Source organism: Cariama cristata, unplaced genomic scaffold, assembly GCF_000690535.1.
Source record: "Cariama cristata isolate BGI_N322 unplaced genomic scaffold, ASM69053v1 scaffold22224, whole genome shotgun sequence".
NCBI lineage: Eukaryota > Metazoa > Chordata > Aves > Cariamiformes > Cariamidae > Cariama > Cariama cristata.
In genome coordinates this window covers 18,927-42,186 of record NW_009612746.1, presented here as the reverse complement: position 1 = coordinate 42,186, position 23,260 = coordinate 18,927, and the positions used below count along the sequence as shown (strand labels likewise).

The window sequence follows — 23,260 nt, the reverse complement described above, 5'->3', positions numbered from 1 at the left end:
TCAAGAAGAAAATGGGAAAAAATATACAGATCATTCCTAAAATATGAGAATTCTTAAGAGTAGTGCAGAAGACCACATAACTGAATTGGGCTTTAAAATGTTCCTCTTTTTCAAAATGGAGAAAAGAAATTAAATAGAACTAATCTTGATTTTTAATGCCCTCTTGCAAAAAAGTAACTAATAAGATTGAATTGTATTGACATCCTATCAGTCTACATGCAATGCTAACATCCCCAATGTTGCTCTCTTAATTTGTTAAAAATAGGCATGAGCCTCATACTGACAAAAGATATCAGGAAGGGAGCTTGGAGCTTTAAAATCTCCACACCTGGAAAACCCTTAGTGTTTAATTTCCTTTTCAACAGTATTAACACCAGTCACTGAGGGCTTCATTTGCATTACAAGATAAAAGGAAAAGAGACTCCACCCCAAAAGGTATTCTAAGAACACCTTCTCAAATACAGCTAGGATGATCTAGCAGTCATCAAAAAGAGCAAGCTTGGCCCCACTTCTCCCTTGCCAGCACTTGTCAGATTCTGGGTGAGCCAATTCAGGATACTAAATAAACAGAATAAAACTAATCTAATAAAAAGGCAATTTTCCTTCTCACCCAATTTTCACTCCCTCAACTAACAAAGCATTAATATATTTGAAAGAGACACTGCTGGTGACATGTTGTCCAAGAAAAGGCAAATCAACATATTAATCAAGCTCCTATGGCATGATGAACCCAACCAGAAGTACAGGTTTAACAATCAGCATCTTACAAAACTAGTTAAGAGACCTTTTTCCCCTCCCATCCATGTAGAAAGTGCAGCTAACACCTCATGGTCCTGAAACAAGTTCATTTGTCCCCATGCCCCACTGTTACCCCCTCAGAAACTAGACCAGTCTGGCTAACATTTTGCTGACTAAGCAGAAGAGTCCACAGATGCGGTATTGTGTATCACCCACAAGCAACGGCAGTGGCTCGGCTGCAGCTTCAAGACAAAGCAAAACCTTAAAACACAGATCGTCAGCTGCTTTTCTGAACAAAAGAAACATGGCCATTTGCCATTGCTAGGTATCAGCTTTAAATGCTTTGGAAGAGTTCTGGGTAGATGAACCTTTTCTACTAAAAATGAAAAGAATTTCTGCTAAAAATGGCTGATTACTTAAAATTACTTTTTTTGGTTGAGCAATGCTTCCAACACAGTATGTCATACTTCCTGATGGGAATATGTATACAAAAGAATCCGTTAAAAACGGAGTAGGTTTTTTAGTCTCATTTCCAAAGTAAACGCAACTCCTGTAATCACAGAGTCTCCCCTCAACAACTTTTAAACATGTTGTCAACTTCCACTAACTTTACCAGTGAGAGAGAGGAGAGGGTTCAGATATAATTAAGTTTCCACAAATTATGTAAAATCAATGGGTAAGTACTGAAGGGAAACCAAAATTGGAGAGCACACTGAAAAAAGGGCAGGCAAAACACGATCATTATATATCCCACTTGGAAGCAGCTGCCTGGCGACCAGCATGCACATCCTGGCTGGCCAACTGGGACACGCACAACTGCAGGATAGGCGTAGCTTAGAGGGAAGCTGAGGATTTTAAGGACACCAGTCCACAGGAATCCAGGCCTTGTTAGTACCACTGCTCAGAGAACTTGCTTTTTGAATGTCGCAAAACAATTAGTCTTTTGTGGAAAAGCTCCAAAAAATGTAACCATCAGGATTCCACACATTTCAGAACCCCTTTCTGAAAGCTTCTCAACACACAGCTCTTTGAACCATGTAGGCTGTCTTTAGAATTCATCACATGTGCTTTCAACTTCCTTGTCCTCAACAGCTCCAGCAGACTAAAGGGGGGGCAAGGGGGGGGGACACACCAGTTTGAATGCCTTTGCTCTTGTGCAAGTGCAATACCGGATGTAACAAGAACTACCAGCAGGTTCACATTTTCATTAACGAGTTCACAGTCATGCAACTCACAATGGTTGACCCAATACTTCAATATTGCATAAAGCATGATTTGTACAAATCTTAACATACAACACTTGTAAAACACCAAATGAGTATTTGGTTCTCAATATTATGTTTCAGAAATCCAGTTAGTCACCAAAACAGACTTCTGTCAAAGTTGGCCATGACAATACCTTAGCCAATGAAGCTTAAAATGACAGTAACAGATAAACTGACTTATCCTCCATACATTAACTTAAACAACTGCATAATTTATATATTCTGAGTGTGGCTTTTCTATTTCCCTACCAGTACATGGTCTTGGTTCAGGTCTGCCTACATTCTAGTCAATAACAGTGTGCTTAAACCAACACCAAGTGCCTTTGAAAAACCTGTCCACTTCAAATTCATTAAGATAACAGAAATGTCCATTCTGTAAAGAAAAGCTTTGACTCACCATCTCAGCTGGGGTCCTTAAATTCATTGCAATTTTTCTATTGCAATCTCACTGGCTTCACACAGGCCCAGAAACAAAGATGGCAATATAAAATGTTCACTACCAAATTAAGTGAATTATATAGCAAAACATGCCTGCACAAAGGAAGGTTACCAAACGCAAAACCCCATAAAAAACACTAGCTACAGTCCATGACAGTTATGACAGAGGAGCAGCCTTGGAAAATGGAACCTCTCATTTTTTAAAATCACTGGCTTGATTTTTGCCCAAATACATAACAGACATCACTGGAGAGAGTTAGACAGCAGGGAGCAAGAAAGGTTAGAAAAGAACCATACTTCTTTTAGCCTTAATTAGATGCAAAAAGGTACCTAAATTTGGTTGCAGGTACTAATGCCAAAATTTCAAAATACAATCAAGTCAAGTCAGCAGCTGTTCTGCACCTTAAGACAAAAACTCAATGGTAACAGCCCCTCAAATATTATCCTTATCTATCTATAACTGGGATTAAACAATTCTTTATAAATAACAAATTCTTACAAACTCAGATTCTGAAACATTAAAGGTGAAACTAGAAGTTTTATCTATGCTTGCCATTTTCAATTCATACAGTTTTGACAATGAAATTAGAATAGCTGTCACTAGATAAGTACAAACGAAGTAGAAACTCACACTGCTTGGGTTGCAGCTCTGCAGAATATTTCTAGTAAATATCAGCTTTTCCAATTATTTACTAAATGATAAACCCCTACAAACAATCTAAACTTTGAGCTTAAAACATTTAGTGCTGCCCCTTTAACACTGTTGTTTAGCAGTGCTCCACAGTTTGACATCAGTTGATACTCCTAAATATAGCCCTGCCTTAACTCCCCCCCACAGTTCACAAGCCAGACAAAGCCAACTTCATGACTCACACCCCGATACAGGCCAAACAGCCCTCACAACACTTTTGCAATTTAATGTGAGGCATGAAACAACATCAAAATTTCAGGAAAATATTTAGAAAATAACTCACTAAAACATAGCCTTTATTAACAATCTCTTGACTTTGTAACCTTCTCATTTGTTAGACAGGATTTCAATTCTCTGCAACCATGTTCATGTTCAGTAGGGTTGTGCACAGCATTGCTTCCAAACTGGTCTTCCTCGCTCAGACTCCCATGCCCTCACTGCAACCCCCTCCCTGCTTTTCCTAAACTCCTTGAAGAAATTTTGGTAACAACAGACAATGGAAGCAAAAGAGAAATACACAAAGTAATAAAAGGCTTTTGTGGCTAGTTCAAATGTAGAAGTGGAGGCATTTCACAACCACAGATGGTATTTATTGCAAGAATGCTGCGTGTTACAGGCACTAGGTCTATTACACAATAAGACAAACACTTCTTCACATGCGGGTGTGAAAGCGTGTATCCTGCTCCTCTCTCCATTACACAGGAGGCCTGACTAAGATTAGGAAGTGCTCAAGCAGGAATTTAAAAAATATTCAAATAAATTGCCCTCATGGATTAGTGGTTTATATTGCATAAACAATGCCAGTTAGGAGAAGAGCTTTTGCATTTGCTTAGGTTGTGGTTAACTAAAATATTCTCATATAGTCTTACTTTATTGGCATGGGATAACTAAGGTAATCAAAATAAAAAGCTGAGGTAGAGTAACAGATGGAAAGGCAGAGAGAAAAGTGGAATCCAAAAAGAAAACAGGAGGTTAGCACTAATATTTGGGGTAGGGAACTTAGGGGAAAAAGGGTAGACTTCAGAGCCATGTTAACACTCCAGAGACAGCTGCGGGAGGTCCAGCCTAATTTCTACAGCCTGACTATTACTCTGTACAGAAGGCAATTAGTGTAGGCAAGAAAGTTAAAGAAACATTCAGAGAGACAAATTTTCCCATGTCTTTTTCATATACAATAGTAGCTTTTCTCAGGACAAAGGAAATATCAAAGAAAAAACGGAAGCTAAACAAGATGTTTTCATGACAGTGGCTTTACTCAACACTACGCTGCCTCTGAAACCAGTACATCATTTCCAAGTTGAGCTAATAAGTAGGCACCACAGACTGCAGATTTTTGGCTTTCAGAATTCTCCATGAGATTAATTTAATTTAGAGTCAAAACATTTGTAGATTTTCTGCATGAAGAAATGCACATTAAAAACTATAATCCAAAGTTTACACTACGCTGACAGTGCTGTGAATCCGTGAGAGACCTTTACCCAAAATTGAAATAGCTACACATTTTTGTATTGTCTGAAAAACAGTGCCCTCTGGCTTCATATTAGATGGGAATAAGAAAACAGTTTAAAGGATAAAACAAGTTACCTAGTTCCTATTTCCACTTCTAGTAAAGAAACATATAGAAAATTACATTACAACTATCTAACTACCCTGAGTTGTCAAGGAATTGTCATCACCATGATAACTGAGATGCTCTGAATATTGAGATAATTTGATATTCAACTTCAAATATAATCCCCAGCAGACAGTTTTGCATATGTCATCAGAAACTGAAACTCAGTGAAAAACAAAGAAAACCACCAATTTTTTTCTTGAGAACTGTTTTGTTCACAGGATATTCGTTTAAAGTATAAAGATGGGGAAAAGCCTTATTCAAAGCCATGTAAAGGAGTTTCAATTTTGCATAACCTTGGAAATGAGCTTATATAGAAATAGAGAACATTACAAATTCAAGAGAATTATAAATTTTCTATTGCTAAAAGCCACATATACGGAGAATAACTTGTTGGTGTACTAAAGCTGAAAAAGACAACATTTAAAAGAAATTACTCAGAAGTCAAGGACTATGCAAAAATAGAGACAAACTAGATTTAACCAACAAAACCTACGCTGCCTAGAAAAACTTTTATCTACCACTCGTTCACTGTCTCCTACAGGGCACAGATAGGGTAACATTTTGAGACACAAACTGTAATTTCTAGATCCAAGTTTCTTCTGCCCTCCCCCAAGTTACACATGGTATATTTCAGCACTGATAAACATCAGAAGCGAAAATATTTTGTATCATTAATAAAATTACCTAGGCAGGTAGTCTGTGTTATTTAAGGATGCGTTTGGAAAAACACACTGTCCTGATTGAGACTGCAAAGGATAAAGAAGCAGCACTGTATTTGAAGCCTGGCAAGAGCGAAGCTATGTTAGGAATGGAGATGCACGCACATGTCAAATATATCTCTAAGATACAAAAACCAAAGATTATCCAAATGGATAATTTAATGATTTAATGTAAGTTTTTACACCCTTCAATATCTTTGCAATTCCACACTTAAGTAAAAGTCTAGCCTAAATGCTAGCTACATTTTTATTTAGTTATCTGCCCCGAAGTATACTAATGACTCGATACTACGACAACTATCTACACTTTACAACTACCTTTTAGTACATGAATTATCTATCTTTGCAATCAATCTGAAAAGCTTAATTCATCTGATAGAAACTGAACTTTATCTGACCGGAACAGCTAAAGGAATAGCCAGCTGACTAAAAATAACACACTTTTCAAAAATACTACTATGATTCAAGTACACCATCACGGTAGCATTAGAGACATATTTTCCATAAATAACATTGTAAAACTTAAAATCTTTGAAAAATAAAACTTCTTTTCTGCATTGGTAATTGCACACATTCCTAAACAGGTTTGATTTATGGTGTCTTTTTATGTCTGAATTGCTATAGATGAATTTACATGTAATAAGGCATGTATTTTCAAACTCATTTGTGCTTGAAGCAATTATTTCGTACCTATTCTCGAAATGACACTGTTATTTTCTGTTTGAATTTTAGAAAACCCATGGACACATTAAACAAAGGAAATGTTTCTTTAAAACAGCTTTCTGAAAGTTTGAGTTCTACAGCAAACTACTTCTGCAAAGGGAATTCTCCAGTGTGTTTAATTCAGAAGTAGGAAAAAAAGCCTAATGCCGTTTTGTACAGAGGGATAAAAGGTTCAATTATATAGTCTAAATACAGATCCTTGTTAAATCAGGTAATTTACACCTCTGTCAAAAACTGAACCTGAAACACTAATTCCTCAAATTAGGTATGCTTGCTGAATCTCTCAGCCATTTACTCTAGTATCATAGTGTCCAAGTTCATCCCTGAACTGATGTTTCCCACTTTGTGCAGTATTTCATAGCAGCACTAACAGGCAGGATATTCTTAGAAATGGAATTCTGAGTACAAAAATGAAGTCACTTTAATTCATCTATCCTAGATCCTCATTTAGTAGTGGATACTAAAGTCTCTTTAGAGATTTTCAACCAATCAAGGGAAGTTAGAACCATATTGTAATAAAGCAGAGAGCACATGGGTATACTATAAACTGCCACCTACTAAACAATACTGACATTCTAGTCTTAAAGAGGATACTGGTTTAAAAAAGAAAAAAAAACACAAAAAAAACAAAACACCAAAAAGACAAAAGCATGCTCCAAGTAATTTTTATAAGCAGATTGAGGGAGGGTATAGTTTTCAGGCTCTTCCAATGAAAATGTGAGGTAATTTCCCAAAATCATCAGGGATGTATCTCAGCATGCTGGAAAAAATCCCAAATGCAACATTACGGATGTGAGCTCAGCCAATCATCTCAAAACTTCACCTTGAGACTTCTATTACCATTTTACATCGGTGATACTAACTACTTTAACACTCCTCCTCTCTTACAGCATTGGAAAAAACATAAGAGTTTCATTAGCCAAGTAATAAATATGGTTACTTCTGTAGGTAACTGTTCTCACTTTATTTACACATGGACATACTGAGTTTCAAAGAGGGAGAGACTGAAAATAATACATTGATACTGACTAAAGAAAGTAACTGAAATACTGGAGAAAATCCCTATCCTCTCATTTTAAAGAGACTTGAAAAATCACACTCAACCAAGTACTCATACAGAAGATTTGGAAATTTTGGAGATAAGCCAGCTAGTATCTGGGACCTAAACCTATAAACAATTAGCTATTGAAAGGCTGAATAACATCTGCCCAGAGGCAATGACTGCACCCTTACAGGAAGAAAAGGAGTCTGTCTCTTAACACTGGCCCTGAATTCTGATCAATGTATAACAGTGTAATAATAGGCATCTAATAAATTTGAAGTCCCAAGGCCAAAAATCACTTCTTTCTGAAGCAAACACAGGGGTGATAAACAGAGATGACTGCCTGCACCTCAAGCCCTCAAACCAAATAGATCTTTTCTATTAAGCAGCTGCAGAGCATGTGCCTGCTGCTGTTCTGTGAGTTTCTTCAAGCAGCAATGGTATGAAATTGTCTCGATTCTTGTTAGTCCCACTGCTGCCCACAGGCATATAAGTAGCAACAACGAACCCAGACAAGTCTGGGCAGTCTTCCTTCTGGTACTATTTGGGAAACCTCAAGCATCAGCAAGTATCTGTCTGCATACAAACCCCAAAGAATCAGGAGCGCTTGCCTCACATTTGGAAGATTATTTAGAAATCTAATTTTCATTTACATGAAAGCTCAGATTTTTACAGATTGTAATAACTAAAAGTTGCTTTAAAACTGATACAGGATGTTTCCTTGCATTCTCTCCTTTCCTCAAAACCTTAATTACTTGAATTTTTTGACATTATAATTCAACAGTGGTCAAGAGCAAACTTAAAAGGCATTTTTGGCTAGATAAATGTATTATGACTTTAGCTTAATCTTATGCAGTTCAATTTTTAAATATGATTAAAACCCCCCTTGTATTCCCATGGCAAGACTACAGAAATTTTTAAGATCTCATAATAAACTCCTGAAAATTAGAGCAGAGAACATTCCAGAAGCACTAGAGAATTTAGAAGTGGTTTTCTTCAGAAAGAATTACTACACTTATGATTTCCTTTTATAGTCTTGAGAAGCTACAGTCAGAAAAATAGAAAAAATATAGCTACTCTAAAAGCAATTTAAATTCTTCAATATAAATTTAAAAAACACCCAACCTAAAGAGGCTTTATAAGGAAACTATTAACCATTCAAAGTGTTCTTCCCCAAAAAAACCTTAGCCGGAACAAGATACATGTCAGTGTAATGACCTTTGACCTAAGACATGTCATATTTTTTCCTCTCCAGTGATATGTTGATACTAATTTGAAAACAAGGTAATGAATCACTTATTTCTTTTGCACTGAAGTTTGTCAAGTCAAATCCCCTAAAATGGAGTCACAAATAAAAGAGCAGAAATGGTAAGGCAAACAGGTTAAAGGAAACTTACCAGATGATCAGCAAACCACACTTCTAACTTCATTTGATGCTAGTTCATTAGTTGTGCACCATGTTATGTTACATTGCCCAATAAGCAATACAAATTAATCAGCCTGCTTTTTGGAACCACACACAGCAAAGAACACTTAACTGCAAAGGGATCAAGTCCACTACAGCAAAAATAGAGTTAAGAAAATGGTTTCAGTTTCCAGCACTGAAAGAGGCCAAACAACAGATTAAGTCTTTAGGTCAAATATGTTTAAGTTGTTTCTTTAACTTTTTCAACAATTTAATTATTCATGAAACATTAATTGGATAGGAGATTAATATAGATACAATGATGTCAAGTAAACTCAACAGTTCACAGAGATAAAACGTCATTCAATAACAAAATCCATCCAATTATATACCTTTTATTGAATAATGCTGGATCACTATAAACTAGTTAAAAATGCAATGTTATTTTATTGGGGTTATAAGATGGCAGCTAGTGATAAAAATTGTAAGTATTCCAAAACTGAAGACAAAGGTTTGAGATTTCTTTGTTTCATTCACTATTTTCAGCTAATTTCAGTAACATTCTTGAGAAAGACTGCCCTCCTGTGTTCACTGATCATAGTATGCTCAGATGAGACAGACCATGCAGCTGGAATCACTTCAAGCTGGCTATTTTATTTTTTTTTAAATAATCACATTACTGATTCAGAGAGTGAAATTAGCCCGCCAAATGTTTGCACAGAAATAAAAGGCTGGTGCAACAGCAGGACTGTTCCTAGGGCTTTCACAGAAGGTGGTAACGCTTGCTACTTGGCATCAGTCCTAGAAAGCCATTCTGGGCCTTTAAAATGGCATTGCTGCTTGCAGCTGCTCTTTGCTCTTAAGAGAGGCTGCTTATTAAAAGCTCCTAAATTGTTCGATGAAGTCCTAAAGGAACAAAATGCTTGTTAGACACCTTGTAATGAGGTTAGCTATACTACTTCACACCAGCTCTTCATGCTAACTGCAGATGTATGCCACCTATCTTCAGAAAGGTACAAAAAAATCCAGAAGCATGAATCTTATCACCTACATTTCCCATGTCATATTGTTTACATGTCAAGAATCCTATAAGTGCCTTATAAATAGTTAAAACATGAACGAACATTGTATGGGAAAACAAGCATTTTAGGCATTGAAAAACAAAGGTACGCAGCAGTTTGTCATGTAGGAAGTCAGTTCATAGTGAGCTGGCAACAGGAGTGACTTCTAGATTCCTGCTTTTAACCACATCATTTGGTAAGTTAAAGAAACAAATGTTCTTAATTTGGTAGAACGTTTGATATTCACATAGCTAACTGCATTTGAAAAGATTCAGGAAATCATCTAGTCTCCTATGAACATTACACTAAAGCACTACAAATCTAGTGGTAAGGGAAAAGCTTTGCTTTTAACAGTATTCAGCAAAACAAAAAAAGCACTTCAGTGGTCATACAGGCAGCTCTAAGAAAAATCTGGTTTTTGTATGCTAGCAAACACAAGACTATTGTTGTGGTACTTGTGGATAAAAAGCAGTACACACACTAGTTTTAAGATGCATGTTATTCTGAACTCATGTGTGTGCACATGCACGAGGGTGCATGTACAACATGCCTCGAGATTAAATTTTATTCCAATTAACAAAAATCTATCACTTGATGATCATTCAATTATTTATTCAGAAAAACATGGCACTGAGCCAAGTGTAAAAAACAAACAAACAAACCAACCACAACATTATTCACTTATACAAGTACCTAAACATGTGTATATACCTAAACCAGTGTTTTCAGAAACATGTTCCTTGGGTTTTTACATCAGCATTTACTTAAATTACTTAGAAATAAGAATTAATACCCAGTATGGGAAGCCTAGGCCTTTAATCTGTGCATATCATCACAAAAAAAACTCACTACTACTTTTTGCCTATTTAAAATATATTTTTACACTACCTCCAACAACTGTTTTCATTACTAAAACCCCCCTTTTTTTGCATAGAACAAAAAAGGTATTTTGCCTTCAACTGCAGGACAGTAACAAGAAAAAATAACAAAAACGAAGGGAAAAAATGGAAGCTATTATGTGCATCTAGGAGGGCACACACTTGCTCAATCTTTACTTATAAGCCCAAATTACTTTTTCCTCACATACTGCCTTCTAACTTCTCCTTTGTCACTTTGGGGATCACCCACTAAGTTCTTTTCATCATCTTCAACTACAAAAATATCAGAGTAAGTGTTAGAAAAATGATGTTTTCCCTGTATTTGTACTTTTCCTTTGCCTGGTTTAAATATATACATACATATATGTACACACAAACATATATAAATATATAACAAGCAAATCAATGATCCCCACTTCCTCTCGCATTCCCCAGAATACAGACTTATTAATGCATCACAACACTTACTGGTGTGATAGAGGTAGTTTTGATTTAGATGGAATATTCTTAACATAGAAACATAACTGAAATGATTTAAAACTTGCCTGTAATAATCTCCTTTGCGGAACTTTTAACACTGTATTAATTTAAGTTACTGTTTTCCCTGCTGATAAAGAAGCAACATTTTTTCATTCATGAAATGACATCATAAATACTGCTTCCCCACACTTTTCATTAACAAAACAAATCTGAAAAGAAAAATTATGTTAAGTGTTGATTTTGCTATTTGTGTACCTGCATTATCAGTCTCCACAGTTTGTTAAACAATACCTAACACTACTTGGCAAACAGAAGAACTTAACATACAACATGCATATTAAATCAATTAACAATTCATGACTGGACCATTTAGAGTCTTCCTTTTTACAAGAGAAACTAAGCACAAGTAAGAAGAGCTATGATAACTAAACTAGAGATCAAGGCATTTCACACTACAGCCAGGGCTTCACTTCTTGTCAACGAGAATACATCTGGAGAAGATGCTTGCATGGCAGCAGGAACCTCCAGTATCATAGAAGTTCCCTGTACGACAAGGGGGAGTGTCCTAGCAAGAACCTAAGCTTCTATAACACTCCATAAACTAAAGAAGCTAAGCACATCTGGATAGCCAGATGATTGCCTGTATCAAGGTCCTTTCTCTGATAAATTTTTGTCATAGCAAAGAAGGACAAACCTTTAAAGAAAATGGGGCAATTACAGTAGCTTGCTATTGGCATAGCACTAGGTTATGCAAACACAGGTCAGCATTAACTGTAGTGTCACTTAAGAACATGCAATGATACATCAGTCAGGCAGCCTTTGGAATTTAGTATTTAGGTACCGTTTCTCTCCTTAAAGACACAGGACAGTATTTTCAAAACAGCACATAGACTTGTGTCCAAGATCTATGATACAACATTTTCTTTCCAATGGATATTCAGGCAGTTTTCAAAAGGGGAGCGTAAAATGTGTTCAAGATGTCTTGGAATCAAAAGATCTCAACTGATTTTGAGATACAGATTTAGGTGACATACATTATTGTCACATTTAATGTTTGCAAGCACAGAGTACTTCTGTATTTGGAATTTAAGTATGATTTTTGACATACCTAGTTAGAATTTATGAAACAGGTAACATTGTTTCTGTTAAGACAATAAGGCATCAGCCTAACCACAAGACAAGTGACGCCGGTACAGAAGTTCACATGGCCGTTAAAACAGGACAGAGTGATACAGAGAAGGCTGGCACTGCAGTTCCACCACTGCAGGTAGGTGGAACATTTGCAAGATAAGGCCCTCACTCCCAGGACTCTCAAACCTGACAACCACAGGGAGGTTCAAATTCAGCAACTGCATACCATGCAAAAGGCCTGCGACATGATAAAGGAAAATAAGCTATTCCTTAAACTGTGCATCGAGACACATGATCTACTTTTGGTTAAGTACTTCAACATTTTTCCAAATTAAACATCAAGATGCTTTTTATGGCTCATTCCAATGACTATAATGTTTTTCACTCAGCAGTTTCACCTAAATACAAGTGCCATTTGGAACCCAAGTCCACATACCTAATCTAGTATAACCCTTATCTGCTGCTCCAGTAACGAGATTCTTTTCCTGCAAGGTCTCTGTTCATTCGAAGTAGTTCAGAATAGAACCCAGTAGCATCAGTTAACAAGTATAATTTCCTGTCTGCTGGCACAGGACCTTTAACAGCAGTGCAGGTGAAAAAAAAAAGTGAAAAATAAAACAGTATTCTCTCCTCAGAAGGCATTTTGTTCACATACTCCTTTTTAGATCTTAGAGTGGAGAAATCAATAGTGCTTCTAAATCACAAATTCTACAAACCAGGTGTTTTTGTCAGAGACAAGAATTTTACTCTTTTCATAGAACAGTCTGACAATTTTTAGAAGATTTATTACAAAGACTTTATTATCCTTGGTCCCCAAGAATAGTTTCATTTGTTTTAACTCATATTTCACCTCCTACTAAAGGACCACAAAAATGTACTGCAGTCAGAGATTGTAAAGAAGAAAAATCGTGAATTAAACAGCTACATGGAAGGCAGCAGTATTTTGTGTTTGCCATATTACTTGAAAATGACGTACTGCTTAAAGCTTCTTGACATATACTTTTGATGAAACATTCGAGCTGCAAGCTTGCAATACAAATTAACTAATGCAAAGCAATAAGTTTGCTAACTCCTAACTTCTAGGAACTCAGAACAATACCAGAAAATAACTTTCCAAAGCTTGCCAGAATGTCTATGCATATTAGACAGGGACACAGTATTGCTTTTCAGCTGGATGTTCTTGAATTCTGCTTGTGTGACAGCTTTGTAGTTCAAATACAGTATGTTTCATTACCTTTTCTTCTTACAATATTTTGCTAGAAGTTTCACAGGTTTTTAGCAATTAAAAGGAGATTAGTATTTTAAGGAAATATTAATTGAAAACAAGGAACAAGGGATGAAATCTTTTCATCTTCAGTAAAACAACCTATGTATTAAGCCCTGTCTTTGATCATTAAACCTTTGCATAAGCCAGTGTAAAGAACAGGACCAAGCAGATTCTTCTTTTTAAGAAACAACTGATAATAGCAAAAAAAACCCAAAACCCTGAAGAAAAAAAATCTGAAAAAAACCCTCTGCCATGAGTTTTAAAGTAGAAATAGGCAGTCATGACTAACTGCGTATTCCTTATGGCAATAATTTAATTATACAGAGTAAAACTACAGGGCTTTCAGTAAAGCTTCCTTAATTTACTAGATAATCTACAAGCAATTTCCTTATATGGCTGGAGAGAAATCACTGCTGTAGCTTTAAAGATGGAAGATTAACGGCCTTTGAAACAGAAATCATTGTTACTAACTGGAATAATAAAACTCTTGCATCACCATTGTTACAGATTCCTTTCATATTAATGTATTGCATTTTCTCCTGAATGTGGTAAATCAGCATGAAATCTGTAAAGGTGTTTATTGAATTATTTAAAATTACATAAGATTTTTTAAAAAAATACATACATACTTGAGCTTGTATGTTCTAGGTAAAAATGAAAACCTGTTTTGTCAATATATAAAGAGACCAGACAATGATCTGGTAAAAAGAGATGAAATATCAAACACAGTGCTGCTAAGACCTCTGACTTAATTCTGATCTTAAAATTCTATTGTATTCTTCTAAATATGACAAATCTTGTGTCATTATTTAGAACTTTTGTATTACTCAACTCAAAGCTAGATCCCACTGAAGAGCAGCCTTTAGCAGTAGAGACTACTCACAACTTTTTGGTAGAATTAATTGGTTACAAAAACGTTTCGAAATTTCGTGCAATTCTTAAAATTAAATGTATAATAGAATTCTCACAATATATTTTTCCCTGCAGGCAGCAGCTCCAGCAGTATTTATCATTTGGCAAGCATGAAGACAATACCCTTTCACTTTTACTGCAGAGTGTTTTGGGATGGGGTTTTTCTTTTCCAAACTCTTAATCATTTTTCAAGGTAAACAGATCATTTACTTAATACATTCTGGTACTGAAAACGATCAACTTGAGCATGAGACTACAGTAAGGTATAATTCAGAATTTTAAATATTAAGCTTCCAAATAAAACTAATTCACCAGCTGCTTATGTTCTGAACACCAGGTCCATGATTAAAGCAACCAGCACGGTTATCTGTCTAAAAAAAGAAGAATCTGCTTGGTCCTAGAATCCTGACAGAGCATAGGAGAATTCGTCCTGTTTTAGTCAAAACTAGGACATACACATATGTTTAATTTACTATAAATTTACTATAAATTTCTAAAAATCAGACAATAGACACGGAAAAAAAAATCTTCTATGTTACTGTAGTTCATACATTTTCATTCACAAACTGAAAAAAATAAAGAACCAAATAATTTTACAAGTTTACACTTTCTAAATTCTAAATACTACTTCTGATATTAAAGAAAGACAAATGAAGGACAAAACCAGCAAAGAATGCTATTCATACTCTAGAGCAAAGCAGCTCAGAATCAGGCACAAAAAGAGCGTAACTCAACGATTAGGATGACTTATCTCTTAAAACCGTGTCCATGGAGAAAGAGAAAAACTTGCCACAGCCATAAAATAAACAAATTCTAGCACCATAGTTCAAGCAGATCCATAAATAAAACTACAGTTATCCCCACCACTAGAGAAGTCATATTACAGAATTTCCACTGTTGGGAAAATATTATAATAATCCTTGCAATTTATAAAATATGAGACCTTACTGCTGCCTTTGGCAATTCCCAGCAGCGATGCTTGCCTGGCAATACTCCAACCTGAAGATAACAGGCTAATGTAATCCCTAGTTTTCTCCTATTCAGGCATCTTTTCCCTACTCACAATTCAAAGCTCACAGAAATCACAGTTTAATTAGCATGGCTTCATTTTTTGGATACACAACATACCTAAAAACATTCATAGATTTAGTTAAGTTTTCTTATTATTAATCACACCAAAACAATTTCAATTCATTTTGGACGATATAAGGATTCAAGTTCTAGGAAATTAAATACTAGTTAAACCTTACCCAGAACATTTCCTGCAGGTACTTCTTCAAGATCTTCAAGTTCTCTTCCCATAAGCAAGTACAGGTTCTCCAATGTACAACAAGTCATATGAGGTACTAATTGCAGATCATTTGTAGCAGAACACTGGGATGACAGCTACACAGAGTAAAACAACCAGTGTTGGATATTTGTCACCGAGTACTGATAAAAACTTCCTCAAGACCTCCCTGCATTCCAAAGCTAAGAAATAAATTCTAAAGCATTTTCATTTCAAAAGTTATATATTCAAAATCAACATACACTTGAAAATAATTTTTCCCCTTCCAAAAATACAGTCTTGTGGCAAATGAGCAAATGTTACCAAGAAAATAAAAAAATAATGCTTTCTTTGGTAATTTTTAGGTGTGTACTACTCCTAGGTCACTTTTCAATGTCACTCATAAAACAAATCTTTTAAAGTAAACTCATAGGTAATGAACTTCAATGTTTTGAGATTGTGATCATAGAACAACATTTTTAAAATACTAGTATGCACCTCCCTCTTCCCTAAAAGCATTTTTCTTTCCTTCACAAGTTTTCTTTCAATCAAAGTATGGACATCCTGGATTTATTGTTAGCTAATATAATGCTGTACTTAAACTATTTTGGAAATGTTAAGGTTTGTAATGAATTTATGGAAACAATAGCTATTACCACAGTTACGTAAATTACTTTGATACTTTTGTTTTTTAAATTTTTGAGTGAGAAACATGTAAAAACTTAAGTCATCAGTGTTTCAAAAGAATCCCAAGTTATGGTAATGGTTCACTGTCACCCCTTACCTTATGCAAAGCCTCAGCAGGGTCGTATTTTGGTCCTAAAACAAAGATCTTTTGCCCTCTTTGCACCACGCCACTGAACACTCTAGCAAAAGCAATGAAAGACTCCTTGTTGTCTGCTTTCTGTTTCATTGCCTTTGAGGTCTCTACAATCTCTACTTGATCAGTGAGCTGTTGCTCTTCACCTAATCAAAGTTTTTAAAAAAAAAAACACAACAAAAAACAAAACAGTTTTTGCCTTACTATCTGAAGAAAAAACAAAAAAATCAATTACATACTATCCCTATCACATCTGGTAATGCATTAAAAGACAGCAAGAATCATAGAATCGTGTAGGTTGGAAAAGACCTTTAAGATCATCAAGTCCAACTGTAAACCTAGCATGGTCAAGCCCCCACTAAACCATGTCCCTAAGCACCACATGTACACGGTTTTTAAATGCCTCCAGGGATGGTGACTCCACAACTTCCCTGGGCAGCCTGCCCCAATGCCTGACAACCCTTTCGGTGAATAAATTCTTCCTAATATCCAATCTAAACCTCCCCTGACACAACTTGAGGCCATTTCCTCTTGTCCTATCATTTATTATTTGGGAGATTGACACCCATCACTGTAAGTCATAATCCAGTCCTGTTGCTTATACACTGCTTTTGTACCAATCCTTTATTAGTCTATTTGTCTGGTTTTTTAAATGAAACAGTTACACTCATACAGGCTTAAAGGAGTGTAAATTACATATTGGCATAAAGTAAACAAATCTGAATCTTACTACCCCATACACAAGGGCAAAAGTCAATCACCGCACCTTTCTACTTGGAGCAAAAATTTAAATAATTTTTCAGCAAAGCGCTTCCTTCAAGCATCATTTATTCTCACTGACTCAAAGTACTGAGACCAAGCACATTCTCAGGCTATAGGAACCGGTGTCCATGGCACTATTACAGCATTTATGAACTATCAGCTTTCTTACAAATCCCTCCTTGTTCTTCATTCAGTTCCATTTACTGAACTGTTCAACACTGGCATGTGGATGATTCTTTGTAAGGTTCGCAGCCTCTTAACAACACTTAGACACTACTCCTAAACATCCTCTGAAAAAAACAGATAGCAGAGCATCACATACCTTTCATATCACCAGTGTTCCCAGTTAGTTCAGATGAATTTTCACTTGGGGGCTTTTCTGACAGCACCTTTCCTTGATTTGCTGCCAATTTTTCTGCATGCCTTCGTTTCGCAAGCTCACGCCGATGAGCTATTTCTTCTTGAGTTAAAGGCCTACATTGTATTTTAAAACACTGTATTTCAAAATGTCATTTATTTTAAAATAAATTAAATCATAATAATTAGAATACCATATTTGACATAAGCAGAAATTTATGCAGAACGCCCTTTCTCCCCATGATACTATATATTTTAAGTCTGCTAAAATTAGCAGACTCTTCCTCTATCATGTTAAGGAAGAGGCCATCATGTTAAACTTCTGTTTATTTTTGTTAAGATAAGTCAAGTTTCTCCGACTGACGTGTGAATTCTCACTTTTTCAGAAAAGATCCAAGCCAATTTTCAAAATTGCTTTTGACATCATGTCTAGTATGTTATCTTGAGCTAGAATGACAGCTAAGACTAAGAATACAGTGTACTAATCTAAGCTTATCTACAGCAAGATAGTTAGAAAAAACTACCAGATTTTTCTTCCAAATACATAGGGATCAAATATTGTCATTTTAAATTACTTGTGGTATTCTTTATTATTTTAAGGTAGTCTATACAGCAAGTGCTCAAACACAGGGAAAAGTCTTTGCTTGCTATAGCTACTGTTCCATAAAGTGAATAACTTCATAAAGGACAAAGGACTTTAAAACTGAGACAACAGCAACAAAAATAATTTTAATATTCTGATGCAATTTCTATCTATTCACTGGTAAACGCTGCCTTAAAACAAAGTGCTTTAATGTAAGATTTAAAGCAATAAATAATAGAAATTGAAGAATGGCATTCTCATTCTCACCTAAAGCAATATAAACAGAATTGTTTTTAAATGCAACTCTTTTCAAGCATTTTAAACAGCAATGTTAATTTACACATATATGAAATCTAACAGCACTGCCTGAAATCATCTATTTGACTTTTAAAACTGGTCTTAAATAAAAATCTGTGATATGAGGTTATCTTCTAATTTAACAAAGTCCAAACAAGCAGATTAATTTCAGATACTAGTCATCTTCTCTTTCCAATTCCTCCTCTGTTTCTGTTAATTTCCCATATAAAAGAGCTGAACCTGTGGCCCTGTTATAGTCATTACATATACTCTTAAGAACAATCTATTCTGCTTAGTAATTTCAGCATCAACAATTTCTCATGTAACATGCTATCAGGTGCCTACATCCAAAAAAAACAATTAAGTTACGCAGATATAATTTTTTTCATGGAACTAGAATGTTTTCCATTTTTTTTTCCATTGGGAGCAACGGCAATATATATTGCTTTCCAGCATTAATAAATAATTTGTTTCCAAAGTAATAATCAATGTATTTTTTATATTATATGAATGTTATTAATGGAATTCTAACTCGAGAGAAGAAACAGAAAAAAGTCTCTCTATCGTAAAACATACCTTTGTACAACACCACCAGACAAACTAATCATGAAGTCTTAAATCTTGACTTCAACTCAAGAAGGTGAACGTAATCCCACAGCAAAACCCCATCTACATGATGTGTCCTTACGCCTGCATTTGCTCATATGATGGAGGCAAGAATAACAGTTCTTAGTATTAAGATGGTTTAGCATTCTTTCAGTCAATTGTACCAAGTACACAGCGTGATGAACAGAGCATTAAAACCAAAAGCGTGTTATTATTAGTTTTAGCTTGGCTAGTAGCCTTGGACAAATCACTTCCTCTCTCTACTTTAATTTCCACACTTACAAAAACAGTTCAAGATTTCCTGAATAGCAGTAACAGTAACAAATGATTAAGAGGACGAAAACAGTGGGAAGCACTACAGCGGTAGAGTAATTTTTCTTTACAGAACAGGCATATAAATAGGATCTCTGTTAAAAAAAAAAAATAAAAATTTGAATCACATCCCTGTATCAACCATTCCACGCTCCCAAATAGGGAAACAATCCATTACTTGAGGGTCAAAGTTTTTACATGTAGCCAGCAGAGACACTTACTGGAAAATTACTTTGTCCTTAACTGGATTAATTAGGGGCAGAAAGCTCTGAACAGATTATGTGGCTGAGACCAACTCACTGCCAGTAAGAGTTTTTTATATCATAATACGGATGCTTTTATGCATACAACACATTCTGCAAGAGACCTAATTTAAAAAATGTCTAATGAGAGCCTTCATTTTATCAAAATACTTCTTAGAACTTGAGGAAATAATTTTCAACACAGTTATCATGTTTACCTTGAATCCAAAGTTCAACTCAAAAGCGTAAGAAAACTACAATAAAAATACCTCTAAAAATTACCTAAGAGAAGCCCCCAGGATGAAATGTCAGAATTTGAAGCACAGACTTTCATAACTCGGAACCTGGGACAGACACATTACGTGTCATAGAAAAGGCAAAAGCAAGATAAAATTGCCACTACAAACTTCTCAGTAATTTTTTTTTTCCTTTTTAAAATCATCTCTTAAACAATCATTATGACAGAATTGAGAATATGTATCTCTGAAATTTGAGACAGTGTGGTATTTCTGTTTAGTTTTCTTTTGTTTTCTTGCAAAAGAGAGTGAGGCTTAACAATACAAAATGCAAAGTAGATGGTGGAGAAGAAAACTTTTCTATGATGAGTTTATTTTCCTGAAGGCAGCTGTTCAAAGCTATTTAAGGGTTCGGAATGTCTGAAAAATTCCCAGAGGAGAGAGATTGATAAGGGAAGTACAGATGAGACAGCCAAGGGTGTCATAAATGTAGTCTATATATGATGGCATAGCATACACATGAGGATATATGTATGCATTCCAACACATTTTATTGTCCAAAAATACTTTTCACTTGTGTAAATAATACTGAGAGTAAAAGAAAAAAGTTTGTTTGCTTTTTTCCCCTTTACATGGTATTTTTAAAAGTATTAGTATATTTAGGTGTCAGATAGCCCCAATTACAAATGTTAAAGGTACCTTAAAATTCTGAATGCACTAGTGTAAGTTGCAATACATACAAGCACAGTTAATTATATTCTCAATTTGATAAGAAGCGAGTGTGGGTGGGACTTTAGCTAGTAGGTACAACCTTGACTTCCATCCTGATTTCTGTCAGCATCCATTTCTATAACATTAGTCACTCCTGGTAGTATCATTAGAAACCACAAAAAGATAATGTTGTCAAATAAATCCTTATATAGAATTTTAATACACTCAAGCAGAACACAGAACAAGATTAATGCACATAAGGCACTGGATCTGCAACAAAATCAGTTAAATCATACCCTGATTTATTCAATTTCTCCAGTTGGCAAAACCAATGAGAAGGGAAATAATTTTTGAACAAATGCTGCTCAAACCAGAAGACTGATTCTCTCCTCTTCTTCCCTACCATAGCTCTTCCCTCCTCTTTTTTCACTCCATAAGAAAGGATCTACAGCCTCATAATATTGGCAGCAAAAAATGGGACCATGCAGTCACACAAAAAACAAGAAATGAAAATTCTGGAGCGGGGGGGGGGGGGAGAGAGAGAGATTCCCTACCTCCAGAGAGATCCTACAGCATCTGTACATGTGAACCAGGCAGAAGTAATAGAGCTGACATAGATGAGCAACCACATTATTACTAACTCATCTTAATCTCAACCATGCAGTGAATCAGTGCTACAGAAATGATGTGCATCAGATTTCAGGTAATGTAAGCAAGCTACTGTCGACTTCTTTATTCCCACATCCTCCAGGGATAACTCATTTAGTTCAATCTGAATGACAACTACGCTTCATGCAATCAATCCTCTGAATATGATAGTTTTTCTACTCTTCCATGTTATCAAAGAGAGACTTCATTCCAAAACATTCCAAAAATTCATAGTGAATAGTTAAAACAAAAAATCCAAACATAAATTGGCCCCGATTATTAAAGAAAGTGCTGTTTATTTTTTTAACCTTTTAATCTTCAGACCATTTTAAAAAGGAAATACCACAGTCAGAACATCAACTGATTTCCAGAAGACTGACACTACCATCAAGAAGTGTCTGTGACCCATGAACACTGTTTCTGAAGTTGCTGAGAATACTTTCTCTCTGTACAGTTTTTACCACTTTAAATTCCATAAACTCACGGACATGTGCTTGACTTCCTGAAACTAAGGGGGTAATTTCTGTTAACATCTTCAAATTCCAGTAATTTAGAGAGAATCCTCTGGCTTACTCTTCATGACTCTGCTCTTCAGAATTAAGTTCTAGTTAGTTAAATCATTGGCTGCTGTTCCGCTCACCATCTGGCACTCAAGGACTTCTGACAACAGCATCCCTAAGGACAGCTCTCTCACATGCAGCTTGTTTGCTACAATTCAGCACAGAGTATGTCCAGTGGTCTTCCTAATCCTTCTAAAGTTCATTAATTTCTGGATTAAACTGCTTAATGACTACAGAACTATTTCCATTCACAAACAAATTTACACCTACTAAGATTATTTTCTATCTTTTCTATTGCAACTGAAAGTACCAAGCAATTCACAGTAGAAATAAACATGTGTACACAAAAGGAAATTTCATACAGCAATCTTACAGGGCTCCTGCAAAGGGGAATACTCGATAACTGTTTCTTATTATATTACATAGCAATTACCATTTAGTCTGAGATGCATAATTAAACTAAGATATCAACATCAAGCTGTCATACACTGCCTTGAAAAAATATTGACTGATACACTGACCTTTATCTCATATACTAAATGTGCAATATAGAAAGGAGAAACTTGAAGCAAAATTCTTCCAGAATGTTACAAGCTTTTTCTCTCTTGAGCTTACAATTACACAAGCTAAATTCTGTCCAGAGATCCCAATTTTATCCATTACCACATATTCCTCTCTTACATCAGTTACAAAGGTCTTAGTTGGATTCAAATGTATACTGTTACAATGAAATTTAACTCACAATAACCATAAATAGGATTTTTAATTTTTGAAAGGCATATATTTGTCTATTAATTATATAACTGGGTGCCATCTTCAGATGTTAACTTGCAAATCTGACAGCCAGTTCAGATGACTCACACCATATTAATTTCTAATGCACTGACTACAATTTAGAAAAAAACCTAATAATGTAAACAGAACATGAGGGGTTCAGATCACACTGAAGTCACTGAAAGTCATATTGCCTTTAAACGTAAAAATTAACTTACTTGCAAGAAGACAGTAATTTCTTACAGAGCTTGGAACTTTATAAATGTTCTCTTCCTTTGATCAAGACAATATAATGTCTTTTTAGCTGAAGGTTGGACAAAAATCACAAGATTTACATATTTTCCAACACAGATTTTAGGAAACATTAGAAAGGAAATACATGAAGTACACTACAATCTGTTGGTTTAAGACATGCAAACAAGCTGTACCACAAAACAAAGAAACAATTATCATCATAATTTCATGCAGAATTGTACAGGAAAATGCCTATTTCATGGTGACACCTAAGAAAAAAAAATATCTTTATTTTAAGCTGAGGTGAAAGAAGTGCTCTTCATGTTATCTGGAGGAAAATGATAGGAGTATTATAGGTTTTATATCCCCTAGTGCAGTCACGAAATATAATTTTAGTACATCAGGTTATTTGGTCAATAGACTTTTCTTTATTTACCACTGAAAAGTAGAAATGGAATTTCTTTGGTGTACACTATTTACGTTATT

General features: G+C 35.3%; 1 protein-coding gene across 1 annotated transcript in view; it reads right to left on the bottom strand.

The window, feature by feature from the left end:
* Nucleotides 1–23,260, bottom strand: part of EFTUD1 (elongation factor Tu GTP binding domain containing 1) — a gene marked incomplete at its 3' end in the record, with an annotated part of 67,271 nt that overhangs the window by 25,365 nt on the left and 18,646 nt on the right. The window contains exons 12-14 of the mRNA XM_009698765.1: nt 17,537–17,688; nt 16,417–16,598; nt 15,616–15,751 (exon numbers count right to left, since the gene is read on the bottom strand). Of these exons, the coding sequence (XP_009697067.1) occupies nt 15,616–15,751; nt 16,417–16,598; nt 17,537–17,688 (470 nt within the window). The remainder of the gene's footprint in view (nt 1–15,615; nt 15,752–16,416; nt 16,599–17,536; nt 17,689–23,260) is intronic.